Below are 20,798 nucleotides of genomic sequence, written 5' to 3' on the forward strand. Positions count from 1 at the left end.
GGACCGTGGTGATTTACAGCCAACGTCAGTTGACAGTGGACAATTAAGACCCAAGACGAAACATAACATGGAAAATAATGTTTACAAATATATATTTTTTATGATAGAATATAGTATTGTTATCAGTATGACATAAGTATACCAAGTTTGCAGTCGATACCACATTGGGAAGTGGGTTAAAATTGAGTTACAAGATTTGAGGATACAACAACAACAACAGACAGAGTGAGTTTAAAGAAAGCGTGTACAATTGGAATATTCGAGAGTATTCTATACGAATAAAGCGCTCTACCGAGCATTTACCGTTATAAACCTTCTTCATGTGTAGTAGTACCCCAGTAATTACCCTGTAATCGGGTAATTTGTATGGGGTAAGGGTAAAAGGTGGGGTAAGGGTAAAAGGTAGGGTAAAGGTAGGCTCGTTGTTTTTACCTTTTACCTTGCCGAGGCCTAACCCCAGCCACGAGCATCTCTGCTCTTGAGCTTCAGGAGCGCTCCCAGAAAGCATTGCAAGCGTCCAGCTGTAAGCAGCAGCTCGGCAGGACTGCGTGGTTCGAGCGCGGGGAAATATTTCAAAAATAAATACTTTTTGTAATGCACCAGGCTCTGTAATTCACAGTCCCTGTGTGGTGACTTCTTTTTGTCAGTGGACACAAGGAGGCTGCCTCTGACGCCACCCCGCGGTGGGAAAGGCGCCGGCGGGCGCCAGCTCTCTTCCCCCGCGCTGGCGATGGGGTCAGGCCGGCGGTGGTCCACGGCGCGTGGGGGGCCTCGTCCGGGAGTCGGGTCGCTTGCGAGCGCAGCCCAAAGCGGGCGGTGAACACGCCGCCTCCGAGGCTGAAGGCGCCTTTTATTTAGGGGGCGTGCGGTTGCTCGGGAACGCGTAGGGCTTGAGGCGCGAGTGCCCGGACAATGGGGTCAACCTGTAAGATGTTGTGAGCGCAGCGCCGTGGTGTCCCGGGGGAACACGCGGCTGCGCGAGGATTGGCGGGGTGGCCAGTCGAAAAATGAAAGGCAGAGCAACCCTCGCGAGTCGCGTGGTCTCGATTGCCCTCTCACTTCACGCGACTCAGAATATACACGGGAGTGACCTGGCTGACTGGAAATATAACAGTGGCGCCGATAAAGGTGAGCCTGTAAAGGTAGGCGAGAGACTAACCGCCACTGTGTTCTCCCGGTCGTACGATCTCCCGTTCGCACGATCTCCCGTTCGCACGATCTCCCGTTCGCACGATCTCCCGTTCGCACGATCTCCCGTTCGCACAATCTCCCGTTCGCACGATCTCCCGTTCGCACGATCTCCCGTTCGCACGATCTCCCTGTCGTACGATCTCACGGTCGCACGATCTACCGTTCGCATGATCTCCCGTTCGCACGATCTCCCTGACGTACGATCTCACGGTCGCACGATCTCACGGTCGCACGATCTCACGGTCGCACGATCTCCCGTTCGCACGATCTCCCTGTCGTACGATCTCACGGTCGCACGATCTCCCGTTCGCACGATCTCACGGTCGCACGATCTCCCTGTCGTACGATCTCCCTGTCGCACGATCTCACGGTCATACGATGTCACGGTCGCACGATCTCCCGTTCGCACGATCTCACGGTCGCACGATCTCACGGTCGCACGACCTCCCGTTCGCACGATCTCCCTGTCGCATGATCTCACGGTCGTACGATCTCATGGTCATACGATCTCACGGTCGCACGATCTCCCGTTCACACGATCTCCCGCTCGCACGATCTCCCTGTCGTACTATCTCACGGTCGCACGATCTCCTGTTCGCACGATCTCCCGTTCGCACGATCTCACGGTCGCACGATCTCCTGTTCGCACGATCTCCCGTTCGCACGATCTCACGGTCGCACGATCTCCCGTTCGCACGATCTCATGGTCATACGATCTCACGGTCGTACGATCTCATGGTCGTACGATCTCACGGTCGCACGATCTCCCGTTCACACGATCTCATGGTCATACGATCTCACGGTCGTACAATCTCCCTGTCGTACGATCTCACGGTCGCACGATCTCCCGTTCGCACGATCTCAAGGTCGCACGATCTCCCGTTCGCACGATCTCCCTGTCGTACGATCTCCCGTTCGCACGATCTCACGGTCGCACGATCTCACGGTCGTACGTTTCTCCCTAGGGGTGAGCGATCCACGGCACGAACGGCAATACGGTTCTGTGTGACCTTTGGCAGCCTCTGGCGTTCACTCACCATCTCCGGATAGGAGGGGCAGCCGCCCCACCGTTCCCAGCATGCCCTGCGCGGCGCGGGGGCCCCCCCCGGCTCCAGCGGCCCCCCCCGCGTGGGGGTTGAACTTGGGCTTGGGGGCCACGGCTGGCGGAGGGGCCTTGCGAGGCCCCGGGCCTGGGGCCGCCTGCTGTGCGCGTGACTCCCACATGTCTACGGTGGGGGAGACACATGCAGCCGAGACTAAGGTGAGACACACGCAGGTGAGATGCGCAGGTGAGACACACGTACGGGTGAGGCTGGTGAGACGCGCACACACAGGTGGGACAAGTGTGAGACACACACACACACATGCGAGATGCTGGTGAGACACAGGTGAGACTCGGCCAAGACACAGGTGAGACACACACACAGGTGAGACACACACACAGGTGAGACACACACACACAGGTGAGACACACACACAGGTGAGACACACACACACAGGTGAGACACACACACACAGGTGAGACACACACACAGGTGAGACACACACACAGGTGAGACACACACACACAGGTGAGACACACACAGGTGAGACACACACACGTGAGACACACACACGTGAGACTCAGGTGAGACACACACACACAGGTGAGACACACACATAGGTGAGACACACACACACACACAGGTGAGACACACACAGGTGAGACACACACACACGTGAGACTCAGGTGAGACACACACACACACAGGTGAGACACACACAGGTGAGACACACACACACGTGAGACACACACAGGTGAGACACACACACAGGTGAGACACACACACACAGGTGAGACACACACACAGGTGAGACACACACACGTGAGACTCAGGTGAGACACACACACGTGAGACTCAGGTGAGACACACACACACACAGGTGAGACACACACACACAGGTGACACACACACACACAGGTGAGACACACACACAGGTGAGACACACACACAGGTGAGACACACACACGTGAGACTCAGGTGAGACACACACACAGGTGAGACACACACACACAGGTGAGACACACACACACACACAGGTGAGACACAGGTGAGACACCGGCACTTCTCAAGAGCGACTCCCATGCCATGAGGCCTCCCCCATGAGGGGAGCGGCAGCGACCGGCCGCGTGGCTTCTTCTCGTGGCCAGGGCAAAAACTCGGGCCACCAGGAGAGGAGTCAAATTCGCAAGGGTGACCTGGGGTCACCACAACGATAGCAGCAACAGGGCCATTGCCCGAAACGCCGGACATTGTTAAAACGGTTTCCTTTCAAGACCACACACACGACGTCGTCATTGTTACCGCCGAACGAACTGAGCGGCTGTTAAAGCTATATAGGAAACCATATTCTGTGAATACACGCTATATACGAAACCATAAACTTTGTTTATGTTACCAGGTAAAGCCCACTGAGGTGCGCAGATCTTTTTCAGCAGCGACCAGGCCACAAATGATAGCTCAGCGGCTTATCATCGTCAAGTGGTAATGTACAGCAGCCAGATACTCTCAAGGCGCGAATCTAAATGTGGAGGGTCAGAACTGGAGGAGCCGGAGAAAAAGTCCACCCGACCGCGAGGAGAGAGACACCGCAAACTCCAAATATAGAGCAGCAGCAGTAGGCGTCAGGGTCGGGATCGAACCCACGACTTCCTGTATCCCAGGCCAGGTAGTTAACATCTAGCCACCGTGATGATGATGAGAGAGAGACACGCAAACTCCAAATATACAGCAGTAGGCGTCAGGGTCGGGATCGAAACGACGACCTCCTGTACACCAGGCGAGGTTGTTAACATCTCATAGCCATCGTGATGATGATGAGAGAGAGACACGCAATCTCCAAATATACAGCAGCAGGCGTCAGGGTCGGGATTGAACCCACGACCTGCTGTATCCCAGGCGAGGTAGTTAACATCTCCTAGCCACCGTGATGATGATGATGATAAAGAGACACGCAAACTCCAAATATACAGCAGTAGGCGTCAGGGTTGGGATCAAACCCACGACTTCCTGTATCCCAGGCGAGGTAGTTAACATCTCTTAGCCACCGTGATGATGATGAGAGAGAGACACGCAAACTCCAACAATACAGCAGTAGGCGTCAGGGTCGGGATCGAACCGACGACCTCCTGTACACCAGGCGAGGTTGTTAACATCTCATAGCCATCGTGATGATGATGAGAGAGAGACACGCAATCTCCAAATATACAGCAGCAGGCGTCAGGGTCGGGATTGAACCCACGACCTGCTGTATCCCAGGCGAGGTAGTTAACATCTCCTAGCCACCGTGATGATGATGATGATGATGAGAAAGAGACACGCAAACTCCAAATATACAGCAGTAGGCGTCAGGGTTGGGATCAAACCCACGACTCCCTGTATCCCAGGCGAGGTAGTTAACATCTCCTAGCCACCGTGATGATGATGAGAGAGAGACACGCAAACTCCAAATATACAGCAGCAGGCGTCAGGGTCGGGATTGAACCCACGACCTCCTGTATCCCAAGCGAGGTAGTTAACATCTCCTAGCCACCGTGATGATGATGAGAGAGAGAGAGACACGCAAACTCCAAATATACAGCAGCAGCCATGAAGATCAGGATCATACCCACGACTTCCTGTATCCCAGGCGAGGTAGTTAACATCTCTTAGCCACCGTGATGATGATGATGATGAGAGAGAGACATGCAAACTCCAATTATACAGCAGCAGGCGTCAGGGTCGGGATTGAACCCACGACCTCCTGCATACCAGGCGAGGTCGTTAACATCTCCTAGCCACAATACCACAGACCACAGGAAATTCACTCAGCAAATACTCATGCACAGCCATGTGTGTGGCTGCGTGTGTATACACAGAATGTGTGGGTGTGTACACAGAGACAAAGATACCCCATATAGCCTAGAGCTCACTGTTGGGGCAAGTGCTGTTAGCGAGCACATATTAAGGTCTGCACGGTACACGAGAGGGTGGGTGGCCAGCACCACGCCCGGTCGCCTTTGTCTACCAAGTAGCGATGTTTAGGTACTCATTTGAGGCTGAGTCGACCTAGGGGAGGCCCAGGTCAGATAATCGTCACCACCCAGACACACAACAACAACAACCGCCATTCGCCACTAAGTGGCGGTGACGTCACCACGACGCTTGTGCCAGGCCATGTGCACCTTGAGGCCACGTGAAGTGTCAAACGCCCGCGGGCAGGAGGTCACGGGGCAGACCCAGGTGCCACGGGTCGACTGACTGAGATGACTGGCTGGTGCACCACCTGTGCCCTCCGCTGTTGTTGGAGGGCGACTGCCTCCAACTGCCCAACAGCGTCCTTCATGAGCCTCCACCACAGAGGCCGATCTTGACACTGCTGGTACCAGTCATTGGCAAGTCCACTCTGCTCCACGTCCTCCTGTACCACATCACTCCATCTCTTCGCTAGCCCGTGCCGCGCCCGTTTAGCCCCCTCGATCCAGCCGAACAAAAGCTGTTTCGGCATGCGGTGGCTGGGCATGCGGGCTACATGACCCAGCCAACGCAGCCTTACCTGCCGGAGGAGCTCACCGATGAGACCCTGCCCAGATCTTTCAAGGATTTGTGAGCTCCTCACACAATCCAGCCTGGTTAAACCCAGGATGGATCGTAGGCAGGCCAGCCTATGTTTCCAATCGGCGATGATGCTCTATTAAGGGGGTCCACGTTTCACAAGCTTAGAGAAGGGAGGGAATGACCGTGGCCAAGAAGACCTGAGAAGCTTAGTGCGGAGCGACAGACCAGATAGCTTCCACACAGCGTTACACAACCGATGAAAAGATATTGCCGCTTGACTGATTCGGAGTGAGACCTCTGCTGTTAAACTGGAGCTGGTCATAAGCACACTGCCCAGGTATGGGAAACTCTCCACTCTCTTCCACAACTGCCCCATCACCGATTGGGAGTTGTGGGGGTGGAGTGTCCGATGGTACAAAATACCCAGGCAGGTGCTTAGTTTTGGTGGGGCTGATGGTAAGGCCCCATCTCTTAGTGGCACGCTCCAGTCTCAGCAGCAGCGTCTCCAACTCCTCCTCTGAATGAGCAGCTATTACCAAATCATCGGCGTACATAACGTGGTTGAGCAATAGGGAGCCATTCCTTGACCGCACACGGGCATCGATCAGCCTCCCATTATGTCTGTACCAAATGGAGATTCCCCCGGTACAGCTATTGAAGGCTTCACGAACTACGTGGTCAAAATAGATGTTAAATAATGTGGGAGCCAGAGGACATCCCTGTCGCACCCCAAGGTGTACAGGGAATGGCTCTGATCGTGAGCAGAGGGTCAGGGACTCCGAAAGCACGAAGAACAACCCAGAGCCCAGGCCTGATGGAATCATAGGCCTTGACCAGGTCAATAAAGCAGAGATGTAGGTCTTGCTGGAATTCCCAACACCTCTGCTGTAGCAGACGGACAGAAAATATGGCATCTGTGCAGAACCGCCCCTTTCTGAAACCGCATTTGGGCTCTGCAAGCCTCTCCTCAGCGTGCCTAGCAAGGCGATATTGAATAATCCTTGCCAGGACCTTTTCCGGCACACTGAGGAGTGAGATGCCCCTGTAGTTGTTACAGTCTGTGCGGTACCCCTTCTTAAAGAGGGGGACCACCAGGACATCCTTCCAATCCTGCGGAACCCGTCCAGTGGTCCAGACTGTTGTTATGATGTCATATAGGGCAGTCTGTGCACAAACACCACCCTCCCTCAGCATTTCGCTTGGGAGATCATCACTGCCCGCTGCCTTTCCTAGTCTCAGACTCCGGATCGCCTTCAGTACTTCAACAGATGGCACTTCAGCCAGCCACTCACAGGGGGTGACTTCTTCCAATTTTTGAGGCACTGCAGCCTCAGCAGGGTCCTCCTCACTTTGTGCCACGATGTTTTCCTGGCTGAGGGATTTTCCCTCCCCCAGAACCTCACAGAAATGCTCAGCAAATCTGCAAACCTGTTCCTGGGGGTCGGAGATTGGATCACCGTTTATTCCCCTAATTATGGTAATAGGTGTGGCGCTGCAGGTTACTTTTTTGATGGAGTTAAATAGAGATTTGTGAACGCGGGCCACTGAGGCAGACTCCATCGCTTTAGCAACCCGCGACCACCACCCATCCTTGCAGCACCTCACGGCTCTCCGAACCTCCGAGCGAAGGCTGTGGTAAGCCGCCTCATTCTCTGACGTGGGATTCTGTAGCCGATGACAGTGGGCCTGTCGCTTTTTCTCAACCATCCTGAACACCTCCTCTGTCAGCCAGGGTCTCTGGGGAGGTCTGGACCGCGTACCCAAAGCAGCCAATGAGTGACAGTCCTAAACCTCGCCCATTTACCCTCGACATCAGGAGGAGTGGGGGACGATGCCAAACCCAGCCGCAGGCGATGATGAAATTCTCACTTGCATCTTTCATCAGATAACTGAGACCAGGCCACTTTAGGTTGGAATGGGGTCTTGGGTGTACACCCACCACCGGAGCGGAAGAATGGCAGGCGCATCTTACAAATGACAAGTAGATGGTCAGAGGGCAGATCAGCTCCACGGTAAGTCTTGGTGTCAAGGACATGGGCTCGCATTCGCTAGTCCGTCACTATGTAGTCCAGCAGATTTTCTTGTTTGGACCCGCCGTGCATCCATGATGTTGTGTGGATGCGCCGATGCCGGAACAGCGTATTGGTAATAACAAGCCCATGGGCTGCACAAAAATCTAGCAGCCTCCTACCATTGTTATTGAGCTGATCTGGCCCATGCCCTCCAATCACTCCAGACCAAGTGCCAGCATCATGACCAATTCTGGCATTGAAGTCACCCAACAAGTTGACTCTATCCCGAGGGGCCACTTTAGCCAGCACCTGTGACAGAAGGTCATAGAAGGCATCTGACTCATCGGCTTTACCTGCATCCCTCCATGGATGTTCGCCTTCGGTGGGGGCATAAGTAACCACGACCACCACTCCTCGCCTCCGATTGATGGGAAGGCGAGCCCAAAGTAGCCTGGAGCTTACAGCTTCCCACACCTCACCGCCACGTTCCCACGCCCCCTTCATTCTTTTGTTCAAAAGAAGAGCCACACCCTGTTGTTTGGCAGTCTGCTGCCCCGAGTAGAGGACTGTCCACCCCTCATGGTGGCAGGAGCCAGAACCGGTCCACCGGACCTCCTGAATGCCACAGAGATCCAGGCGGTACCGGTCCAGCTCCCGACAGAGGAGTGGCAGCCTCTCCTCCGCAGTGAGCATTCGAACATTCTACGTGGCCATACGAAGTGGCTTTTCGTTGTTTCTGGAGGAGCCCCGAGGGTAGAGATTCAACCTCCTGGCTCCGCCAATTGGGGTTTGGCCAGGAGACGTCATAGACGCCTGTCCCCCTGGGGCCTCCGGCACAAGCTTATTAGTTAGTTTAGACGTGGTTTAGTGGTAAATTTTTGAAGGTGGAGGGGTTACCAGCCCCTCGCACCCGTCCAGAGCCCCCGTTTAGCCCCTGTGGTGGTCACAGACGCCATGAGGGGAGGAGACACTCGGAATTGGCCCTCCCTCCACGGCACCGTCCACGACAGAGTTGCCCGTCCGGCACCGCGAGGAGGTAGGGGGTTGTTTTGTTGGACCACCAACACACTCAACACACACACCAACACACTCATCACAAAAGACAAAGATCCCCCGTATAGCCTTAACAGACTGTAGGGGCAAGTGCTGTTAGCGAGCACCTACACTCATCACACACACACCAACACACTCAACACACACACCAACACACTCAACACACACACCAACACACTCAACACACACACCAACACACTCAACACACACACCAACACACTCAACACACACACCAACACACTCAACACACACACACACCAATACACACACACCAACACACTCAACACACACACCAACACACTCAACACACACACCAACACACTCAACACTCACACACCAACACACACACACACATGCACCCACACACACACACACTCAAGACACACACACCAACACACACACACATCCACACACCCCAGTCACACACTCAAGACACACACACACACCAACACACATACATACACACACCCCAGTCACACACTCAAGACGCACACACCAACACACACACGTACACCCACACACACCCAGTCACACACTCAAGACACACACCAACACACACACATGCACCCACACACACACCCAGTCACACACTCAAGAAACATACACCCACACACCCCAGTCACACACACACATACACACACACCCCAGTCACACACTCAACACACACACCAACACACAGTCACACACTCAAGACACACACACCAATACAAAACAAAGATCCCCAGTATAGCCTGTAACAGACTGTAGGGGCAAGTGCTGTTAGCGAGCACCTATGAAGGCCGGCACGGCACACGAGGGGGTGGGTGGCCAGCACCACGCCCGACCGCCTTTGTCTCCCCAGTGACGATGTTTACACACCGCGCCAGGTACTCATTTTGAGGCTGAGTCGACCTAGAGGAGGCTCAGGACCGGTTCGGACAATCGTCACTGATGTTAGCCGTGAGCGGGACTCGAACTCGGGTCGCCGGGTTCGTAGCGCAGCGTAGCGCTAACCGCTACACACCCAGACACACACTCACACAGAGATACACTCACACACACTAACACACACACACTAACACACACAGACACACACTCACACAGACATACACTCACATAGATACACATTCACATAGATACACACACTAACACACACAGATACACATTCACACACCCCGACACACACACAGATACACACTCACATAGATACACACTCACACACCCAGAGACACCAACACACACACCCCGACACACACACACACACACACAGATACACACTCACATAGATACACACACACAGATACACACTAACACACACTAACACACACAGATACACACTCACACACACTAACACACCAACACACACCCCGACACACACACACAGATACACACACACACACAGATACACACTCACACACACTAACACACCAACACACTCACACACACACAGATACACATTCACACACCCCGACACACACACACAGATACACACTCACATAGATATACACACACACCAACACACACATATACAAACTCACACACCCTGACACACCAACACACTCACACACCGACACACACACACACCCCGACACACACACACACCCCGACACACACACACACTGACACACCCCGACACACACACACACACCCCGACACACACACACACTGACACACCCCGACACACACTCACACACACTAACACACCAACACACACCCCGACACACACAGATACACACACACACACAGATACACACTCACACACCCTAACACCCCAACACACTCACACACACACAGATACACATTCACACACCCAGACACACACCCACAGATACACACACACAGATACACACACACTCACACACCCAGACACACCAACACACACAGATACACACACACTAACACACACAGATACACATTCACACACCCAGACACACCAACACACACCCCGACACACACACACAGATACACACTCACACACACTAACACACACAGATGCACATTCACACACCCCGACACACACACAGATACACACTCACATAGATACACACACACACACACACCAACACACACATATACAAACTCACACACCCTGACACACCAACACACTCACACACCGACACACACACACCCCGACACACACTCACACACCCCGACACACCAACATACACAGATACACACTCACACAGATACACACTCACACACACCAACACACACAGATACACACTCACACACCCTGACACACCAACACACTCACACACCGACACACACTCACACAGATACACACTCACACACACCAACACACACAGATGCACACTCACACACCCCGACACACACACACATACACACTCACACGCCCCGACACACACACACACAGATACACACACACACACCCCGACACACACACACACAGATACACACACACACACACCCCGACACACACACACAGATACACACACACCCCGACACACAACAACAACAACAACAACCGCCATTCGCCACTAAGTGGCGGTGACGTCACCACGACGCTTGTGCCAGGCTATGTGCACCCTGAGGCCACGTGAAGTGTCGAACGCCCGCTGGCAGGAGGTCACGGGGCAGACCCAGGTGCCACGGGTCGACTGACTGAGATGACTGGCTGATGCACCACCTGTGCCCCCTACTGTGCCAACCTGCTGTGCTTTAGCCACCCGGCGCTCCGCTCGCTGTTGTGAGCGTCGCTCCTCCGCCCTCCGTTGTTGTTGGAGGGCGACTGCCTCCAACTGCCCAGTAGCATCCTTCACGAGCCTCCTCCACAGAGGCCGATCTTGACACCGCTGGTACCAGTCATCGGCAAGTCCACTCAGCTCCACGTCCTCCTGTACCACATCACTCCATCTCTTCTCTAGCCCGTGCCGCGCCCGCTTAGCCCCCTCAATCCGGCCAAACAAAAGCTGTTTCGGCATGCGGTGGCTGGGCATGCGGGCTACATGACCCAGCCATCGCAGCCTTGCCTGCCGGAGGAGCTCACCGATGGGACCCTGCCCAGATCTTTCAAGGATTTGTGAGCTCCTCACACAATCCAGTCTGGTTAAACCCAGGATGGATCGTAGGCAGGTCAGCCTAAATGTTTCTAACCGGCGAAGATGTTCCATTAGGGGGGTCCACGTTTCGCAAGCGTAGAGAAGGGAGGGAATGACCGTGGCCGAGAAGACCTGAAGCTTAGTGCGGAGCGACAGACCAGGTAGCTTCCACACAGCGTTACGCAACCGATGAAAAGATATTGCCGCTCGACTGATTCGGAGTGAGACCTCTGCTGTTAAACTGGAGCCAGTCATAAGCACACTGCCCAGGTATGGGAAACTCTCCACTCTCTCCACAACTGCCCCATCACCGATTGGGAGTTGTGGGGGTGGAGTGTCCGATGGTACAAAATACCCAGGCAGGTGCTTAGTTTTGGTGGGGCTGATGGTAAGGCCCCACCTCTTAGTGGCACGCTCCAGTCTCAGCAGCAGCGTCTCCAACTCCTCCTCTGACTGAGCAGCTATTACCAAGTCATCAGCATACATAACGTGGTTGAGCAATAGGGAGCCATCCCTTGACCGCACCCGGGCATCGATTAGCCTCCCATTATATCTGTACCATATGGAGATTCCCCCGGTACAGCTATTGAAGGCTTCACGAACTACGTGGTCAAAATAGATGTTAAATAATGTGGGAGCCAGAGGACATCCCTGTCGCACCCCAAGGTGTACAGGGAATGGCTCTGACTCCCGGCCACGTAGTTTTACCCGGGCCCGCTCACCATCATGAAGGTCCTTAATGATCGTGAGCAGAGGGTCAGGTACTCCAAAAGCACGAAGAACGACCCAGAGCCCAGGCCTACTGATGGTATCATAGGCCTTGACCAGGTCAATAAAGCAGAGATGTAGGTCTTGTTGGAATTCCCTACACCTCTGCTGTAGCAGACGGACAGAAAATATGGCATCTGTGCAGGACCGCCCTTTCCTGAAACCGCATTGGGGCTCCGCAAGCCTCTCCTCAGCGTGCCTGGCAAGGCGATGCTGAATAATCCTTGCCAGGACCTTTCCCGGCACACTGAGGAGTGAGATGCCCCTGTAGTTGTTACAGTCTGTGCGGTCCCCCTTCTTAAAAAGGGGGACCACCAGGGCATCCTTCCAATCCTGCGGAACCCGTCCAGTGGTCCAGACTGTTGTTATGATGTCATATAGGGCAGTCTGTGCACAAACGCCACCCTCCCTCAGCATTTCGCTTGGGAGATCATCTCTGCCCGCTGCCTTTCCTGGTCTCAGACTCCGGATCGCCTTCAATACTTCCTCAGCAGATGGCACCTCAGCCAGCCACTCACAGGGGGTGACTTCATCCAATATTTGAGGCACCGCAGCCTCAGCAGGGTCATCCTCACCCTGTGCCACGATGTTTTCCTGGCTGTGGGATTTTCCCTCCCCCAGGACCTCACAGAAATGCTCAGCAAATCTGCGAACCTGTTCCTGGGGGTCGGAAATTGGATCACCGTTTTTTCCCCTAATGATGGTAATAGGTGTGGCGCTGCAGGTTACTCTTTTGATGGAGTTAAATAGCGATTTGTGATCACGGGCCACTGAGGCAGACTCCATCTCCTCAGCAACCCGCGACCACCACCCATCCTTGCAGCGCCTCACGGCTCTCCGAACCTCCGAGCGAAGGCTGCGGTAAGCCTCCTCATTCTCTGACGTGGGATTCTGTAGCCGATGACAGTGGGCCTGTCGCTTTTTCTCAACCATCCTGAACAACTCCTCTGTCATCCAGGGTGTCTGGGGAGGTCTGGACCGCGTACCCAAAGCAGCCATTGCAGCTGCATGAGTCACAGTCCTAAACCTCGCCCATTTACCCTCGACATCAGGAGGAGTCGGGGACGATGCCAATCCCAGCCGCAAGCGATGATGAAATTCTCGCTTGCAACTTTGATCAGATAATTGAGACCAGGCCACTTTAGGTTGGAATGGGGTCCTGGGTGTACACCCACCACCGGAGTGGAAGAATGGCAGGCGCATCTTACAGATGACTAGTCGATGGTCAGAGGGCAGATCAGCTCCACGGTAGGTCCTGGTGTCAAGGACATGGGCTCGCATTCGCTGGTCCGTCACTATGTAGTCCAGCAGATGTTCTTGCTTGGACCCGGCATGCATCCATGATGTTGTGTGGATGCGCCGATGCCGGAACAGCGTGTTGGTAATTACAAGCCCATGGGCTGCACAAAAATCTAGCAGCCTCCTACCGTTGTTATTGAGCTGATCTGGCCCATGCCCTCCAATCACTCCAGACCAGGTGCCAGTATCATGACCAACTCGGGCATTGAAGTCACCCAACATGATGACTCTATCCCGAGGGGCCACTTTAGCCAGCACCTGTGACAGGAGGTCATAGAAGGCCTCTGACTCATCGGCTTTGCCTGCATCCCTCCACGGATGTTCATCTTCGGTGGGGGCATAAGTAACCACGACCACCATTCCTCGCCTCCGGTTGATGGGAAGGCGAGCCCAAAGTAGCCTGGGGCTTACAGCTTCCCACACCTCACCGCCACGCTCCCACGCCCCCTTCATTCTTTTATTCAAAAGAAGACCCACACCCTGTTGTTTGGCAGTCTGCTGCCCCGAGTAGAGGACTGTCCACCCCTCATGGTGGCAGGAGCCAGAGCCGGTCCACCGGACCTCCTGAATGCCGCATAGATCCAGGCGGTACCGGTCCAGCTCCCGACAGAGGAGTGGCAGCCTCTCCTCTGCAGTGAGCGTTCGAACATTCCACGTGGCCACCCGTAGTGGCTTTTCGTTGTTTCTGGAGTAGCCCCGAGGGTAGGTATTCAATCTCCTGGCTCCGCCAATTGGGGTTTGGCCAGGAGACGTCATAGACGCCTGGCCCCCCGGGGCCTCCGGCACAAGCTTAGTTGTTACATATTTCACTTTAATTCGTGGTTTTGTGGTAATTAATTGAAGGTGGAGGGGTTACCAGCCCCTCGCACCCGTCCAGAGCCCCCGTTTAGCCCCTGTGGTGGACACATATGCCATGAGGGGAGGAGCCAATCAAAATTGGAACTCCCCCCACAGCACTGTCCACGACAGAGTTGCCCGTCCGGCACCGCGAGGAGGTAGGGGGTTGTTTTGCCGGACACCGACACACACACACCCCGACACACACACACTTACACAGAGACACACACACCCCGACACACACACAGATACACACACACACCCCGACACACACACACAGATACACACTCACACACCCCGACACACACACACAGATACACACTCACACACCCCGACACACACACACTCACACACCCCGACACACACACACTTACACAGAGACACACACACACCCCGACACACACACAGATACACACACACCGATACACACACACCCCGACACACACACACACACTCACACAGAGACACACACATACACACCCCGACACACACACCCCGACACACACTCACACACCCCGACACACACACACTCACACAGAGACACACTCACACACCCCGACACACACACACTCACACACCCCGACACACCAACACACACCAACTTCTACGCACATGTAACACATGCACACTGTACATACACTCACACAACCCCACCCAGACACACACCCACCCACCCACACTCACATACCAACACACGACGAACACACACACACACCCCGACACACACACACACACCCCGACACACACACCCCGACTCACGCACAATCACTCACCCCCTCTCGCAACCCGTACGCCGCTTCCACTTAGCATGAAGGGGGAGAGGAGCTCGCAAACTCTGAACACTCGGCAGAGTCTTCCACGATCCCCTTCTCCCTACGGCTTCATCCTCTCCACGAAACCCCCCCCCCACATCCCCCCCCACACCCCCCACATCCCCCCACACATCCCCCCACACATCCCCCCCCCACACCCCCCACATCCGCCCCTACCTCTCCCCCCCCCCCTGCTCGCTGCTTTCTCCCCATGCCCTAATATGGCGCTATCGGGCAGACTTCTTCACCAGGCGTTTCCCGTCTCTCGCTGCGTTCACTTGACGCGAGGTTTGTTCCCGTCACCGCAGCCACGGCTGAGGTGGGGCAGGGCAGGGGGCTTCCGTAAGAGCAGTTACGGGCAGTGCCCGACTTACGGACACCCGAACATACGAACACCCGGGCTTACGAACACCCGACATACGAACACCCGCACATAAGAACACCCGTACATAAGAACACCCGTACATACGAACATCCGCACATACGAACATCCGCACATACGAACACCCGGGCTTACGAACACCCGGGCTTACGAACACCCGACATACGAACTGCCGCACATAAGAACACCCGGGCTTACGAACACCCACGCTTACGAACACCCGGGCTTACGAACACCCACGCTTACGAACACCCGGGCTTACGAACACCCACACTTACGAATACCCGGCATACGAACACCTATACTTACGAACACCCGGGCTTACGAACACTCGTACATACGAACACCCGCACTTACGAACACTCGTACATACGAACACCCACACTTACGAACACCCGCACTTACGAACACCCGTACTTACGAACACCCTTACGTACGAACCAGCTTCCATGCCCCCAACAGCCTATTAGTAAATGCTACTTGAAATGTATTTATATTATTTATATGCTGAGTGTCTGCTGCCCATGTGCCCTGTACATAGCTATGAGATCCTTGATGAAACGAGATATATAAATGTAATAATTACTAGTATGCAGGGGATCGTTGGGGTGTGTGTTTGTCTTTGTGTGTGTGCACGTGCTCCCGTGTGTGTGTGTGGCTGTGTGTGGTTGTGTGTGCGCGCGTGTCCCCGTGTGTGTGTGTGGCTGTGTGTGCCTGTGTGTGGTTGTGTGTGCGCGCGTGCTCCCGTGTGTGTGTGTGTGTGGCTGTGTGTGGTTGTGTGTGCGCGCGTGCTACCGTGCGTGTGTGTAATTGTGGTGTCTCAATTCCCGCTCACGGCCAACACCAGTGACGATTATCTGAACCCGTCCTGGGCCTCCCTGAGGTCGACTCAGCCTCAAATTAGTACCCGGTGCGGTGTGTAAACATCGCCACTGGGGAGACAAAGGCGGCCGGGCGCGGTGCTGGCCACCCACCTCTTCGTGTGCCGTGCCGACCTTCATAGGTGCTCGCTAACAGCACTTTGTCTTTGTGTCTCATTGTCCCTCTTCCGACAAGCAAGGCAGCATCAGGACGCAAGGTCGGTGTTTAACAGTGTTGCATGCAAATATACAAACTTCTTCTTCAATATGAGTTTACCAACGCTTCCATGTTTGATGAACCGCATCGCATTTCATTTACACTCACCGTATGGGCATTTAAATACAGCCCATTGCCGTGTTCCTACTTACGAACCGTTCGACTTACGAACCGTTCGACTTACGAACCGTTCTACTTACGAACCGTTCGACTTACGAACCGTTCTACTTACGAACCGTTCGACTTACGAACTGTTTGACTTAGGAACCGTTCGGAAGCTGAGGTCTGCCCGTACTTGTCGCAGGTATTGCTCGTGTTTGACCCAGCCAGGGTGAGGACGCGGGTTAGGGTCTCATTGAGCAGAGGGCGTCACGTGGATTCGAATATACATCTAGAGCAGAGACAGTCAGACAGACATCACAGCAGAGACAGTCAGACAGACGTCACAGCAGAGACAGTCAGACAGACGTCACAGCAGAGACAGTCAGACAGACATCACAGCAGAGACAGTCAGACAGACATCACAGCAGAGACAGTCAGACAGACATCACAGCAGAGACAGACAGACAGACAGACGTCACAGCAGAGACAGTCAGACAGACATCACAGCAGAGACAGTCAGACAGACATCACAGCAGAGACAGTCAGACAGACATCACAGCAGAGACAGTCAGACAGACATCACAGCAGAGACAGACAGACAGACGTCACAGCAGAGACAGTCAGACAGACATCACAGCAGAGACAGTCAGACAGACATCACAGCAGAAACAGTCAGACAGATATCACAGCAGAGACAGTCAGACAGACATCACAGCAGAGACAGTCAGACAGACGTCACAGCAGAGACAGTCAGACAGACATCACAGCAGAGACAGTCAGACAGACGTCACAGCAGAGACAGTCAGACGTCACAGCAGAGACAGTCAGACAGACGTCACAGCAGAGACAGTCAGACAGACATCACAGCAGAGACAGTCACACAGACGTCACAGCAGAGACAATCAGACAGACATCACAGCAGAGACAGTCAGACAGACGTCACAGCAGAGACAGTCAGACAGACGTCACAGCAGAGACAGTCAGACAGACATCACAGCAGAGACAGTCAGACAGACGTCACAGCAGAGATAGTCAGACAGACATCACAGCAGAGACAGTCAGACAGACGTCACAGCAGAGACAGACAGACGTCACAGCAGAGACAGTCAGACAGACGTCACAGCAGAGACAATCAGACAGACGTCACAGCAGAGACAGTCAGACAGACATCACAGCAGAGACAGTCAGACAGATGTCACAGCAGAGACAGTCAGACAGACGTCACAGCAGAGACAGTCAGACAGACATCACAGCAGAGACAGTCAGACAGACGTCACAGCAGAGACAGTCAGACAGACATCACAGCAGAGACAGTCAGACAGACGTCACAGCAGAGACAGTCAGACGTCACAGCAGAGACAGTCAGACAGACATCACAGCAGAGACGGTCAGACAGACATCACAGCAGAGACAGTCAGACAGACGTCACAGCAGAGACAGTCAGACAGACGTCACAGCAGAGACAGACAGACGTCACAGCAGAGACAGACAGACGTCACAGCAGAAACAGACAGACGTCACAGCAGAGACAGTCAGACAGACGTCACAGCAGAGACAGTCAGACAGACGTCACAGCAGAGACAGTCAGACAGACATCACAGCAGAGACAGTCAGACAGACGTCACAGCAGAGACAGTCAGACAGACATCACAGCAGAGACAGTCAGACAGACATCACAGCAGAGACAGTCAGACAGACATCAAAGCAGAGACAGTCAGAAAGACGTCACAGCAGAGACAGTCAGACAGACATCACAGCAGAGACAGTCAGACAGACATCACAACAGAGACAGTCAGACAGACATCACAGCAGAGACAGACAGACGTCACAGCAGAGACAGTCAGACAGACATCACAACAGAGACAGTCAGACAGACATCACAGCAGAGACAGACAGATATCACAACAGAGTCAGTCAGACAGACATCACAACATAGACAGTCAGACAGACGTCACAGCAGAGACAGTCAGACAGACATCACGTCAGAGACAGTCAGACAGACGTCACAGCAGAGACAGTCAGACAGACGTCACAGCAGAGAAAGTCAGACAGACATCACAGCAGAGACAGTCAGACAGACATCACAGCAGAGACAGTCAGACAGACATCACAGCAGAGACAGTCAGACGTCACAGCAGAGACAGTCAGACAGACGTCACAGCAGAGTCAGTCAGACAGACATCACAGCAGAGACAGTCAGACAGACGTCACAGCAGAGACAGTCAGACAGACATCACAGCAGAGACAGTCAGACAGACATCACAGCAGAGACAGTCAGACGTCACAGCAGAGACAGTCAGACAGACGTCACAGCAGAGTCAGTCAGACAGACATCACAGCAGAGACAGTCAGACAGACGTCACAGCAGAGACAGTCAGACAGACGTCACAGCAGAGACAATCAGACACATCACAGCAGAGACAGTCAGACAGACATCACAGCAGAGACAGTAAGACAGATGTCACAGCAGAGACAGTTAGACAGACGTCACAGTAGAGACAGTCAGACAAACGTCACAGCAGAGACAGTCATCCAGACGTCACAGCAGAGACAGTCAGACAGACATCACAGCAGAGACAACCACACAGACATCACAGCAGAGACAGTCAGACAGACATCACAGCAGAGACAGTCAGACAGACATCACAGCAGAGACAGTCAGACAGACGTCACAGCAAAGACAGTCAGACAGACATCACAGCAGAGACAGTCAGACAGACATCACAGCAGAGACAACCACACAGACATCACAGCAGAGACAGTCAGACAGACATCACAGCAGAGACAGTCAGACAGACATCACAGCAGAGACAGTCAGACAGACGTCACAGCAGAGACAGTCAGACAGACATCACGTCAGAGACAACCACACAGACATCACGTCAGAGACAAGCGCTTTGCGGGAGGAATTGAGCAATGTAACACAAACATAAATGAATGTTGGATTTAAAGAATCAATGAATCAATGTTCTGTAGCGGACAAATCGCCGGTCGTCAACACAGACTGGGATTATGAAGCACTTCCATCGGTCGTTATTAAACTTCTACCGCAGCCTCGAAACCAGATTTGGGGCCGTCCATAAATGACGTCACGCACCTAGAGGGGGGGGGGGCTGGGGGGGGGGGTCAGACATTTGTGACTTTAAATAAATATAGACAACACGTTCTGCTTAATTAAATAGACTTTTTAATCAATGTTTTCTCCTACAACATCAGAGTGCAGCGCCACATTAAATACGCACTACAATGACAAAAGTTTAAAGCGATTTGAAGCGTGTTTTATTTTGGGGGGGGGGGCAGAGCTTTGTGACGTCATATTTGAGGGGGGGGGGTCTGAGTTTTTGTGACGCCGTGTGACGAGGGGTGGGGGGTAAAAAAATCGTCCCAACTCGCGTGACGTCATTTATGGAAGGCCCCTTAGACAGGTACCCCCCCCCCTTGCCCTCCCCGTGTCGCCCTCAAATAAACTGTTGGGGGCCCAAGTGCTGTTCGTGAGCAGCAGCAGCAGTCGTGAAGGCCGTCGCGGGTACAGCACGGAGGCCCTAAACACCCCCCACCTCACTCTCTCTCCCCCCCACCACCTCAATCTCTCTCTCTTCCCCCCACCACCTCACTCTCTCTCTCTTCCCCCCCACCACCTCACTCTGTCT

General features: G+C 53.9%; 1 protein-coding gene across 1 annotated transcript in view; it reads right to left on the reverse strand.

The window, feature by feature from the left end:
• The window catches only part of LOC142930470 (uncharacterized), a 51,897-nt gene extending 36,224 nt beyond the window's left edge, over positions 1-15,673 (reverse strand). Inside the window, exons 1-2 of the mRNA XM_076072870.1 lie at positions 15,549-15,673; positions 2,229-2,417 (exon numbers count right to left, since the gene is read on the reverse strand). Coding sequence (XP_075928985.1) covers positions 2,229-2,417; positions 15,549-15,585 — 226 coding nt within the window. The 5' untranslated portion in view covers positions 15,586-15,673. The remainder of the gene's footprint in view (positions 1-2,228; positions 2,418-15,548) is intronic.
• Between the last annotated feature and the right edge of the window lie 5,125 nt (positions 15,674-20,798).

Source organism: Petromyzon marinus, chromosome 39 (genome assembly GCF_048934315.1).
Source record: "Petromyzon marinus isolate PM22_M1 ecotype Great Lakes invasive population chromosome 39, UKy_Petmar_22M1.pri1.0, whole genome shotgun sequence".
NCBI classification, from domain to species: Eukaryota; Metazoa; Chordata; class Hyperoartia; order Petromyzontiformes; family Petromyzontidae; genus Petromyzon; species Petromyzon marinus.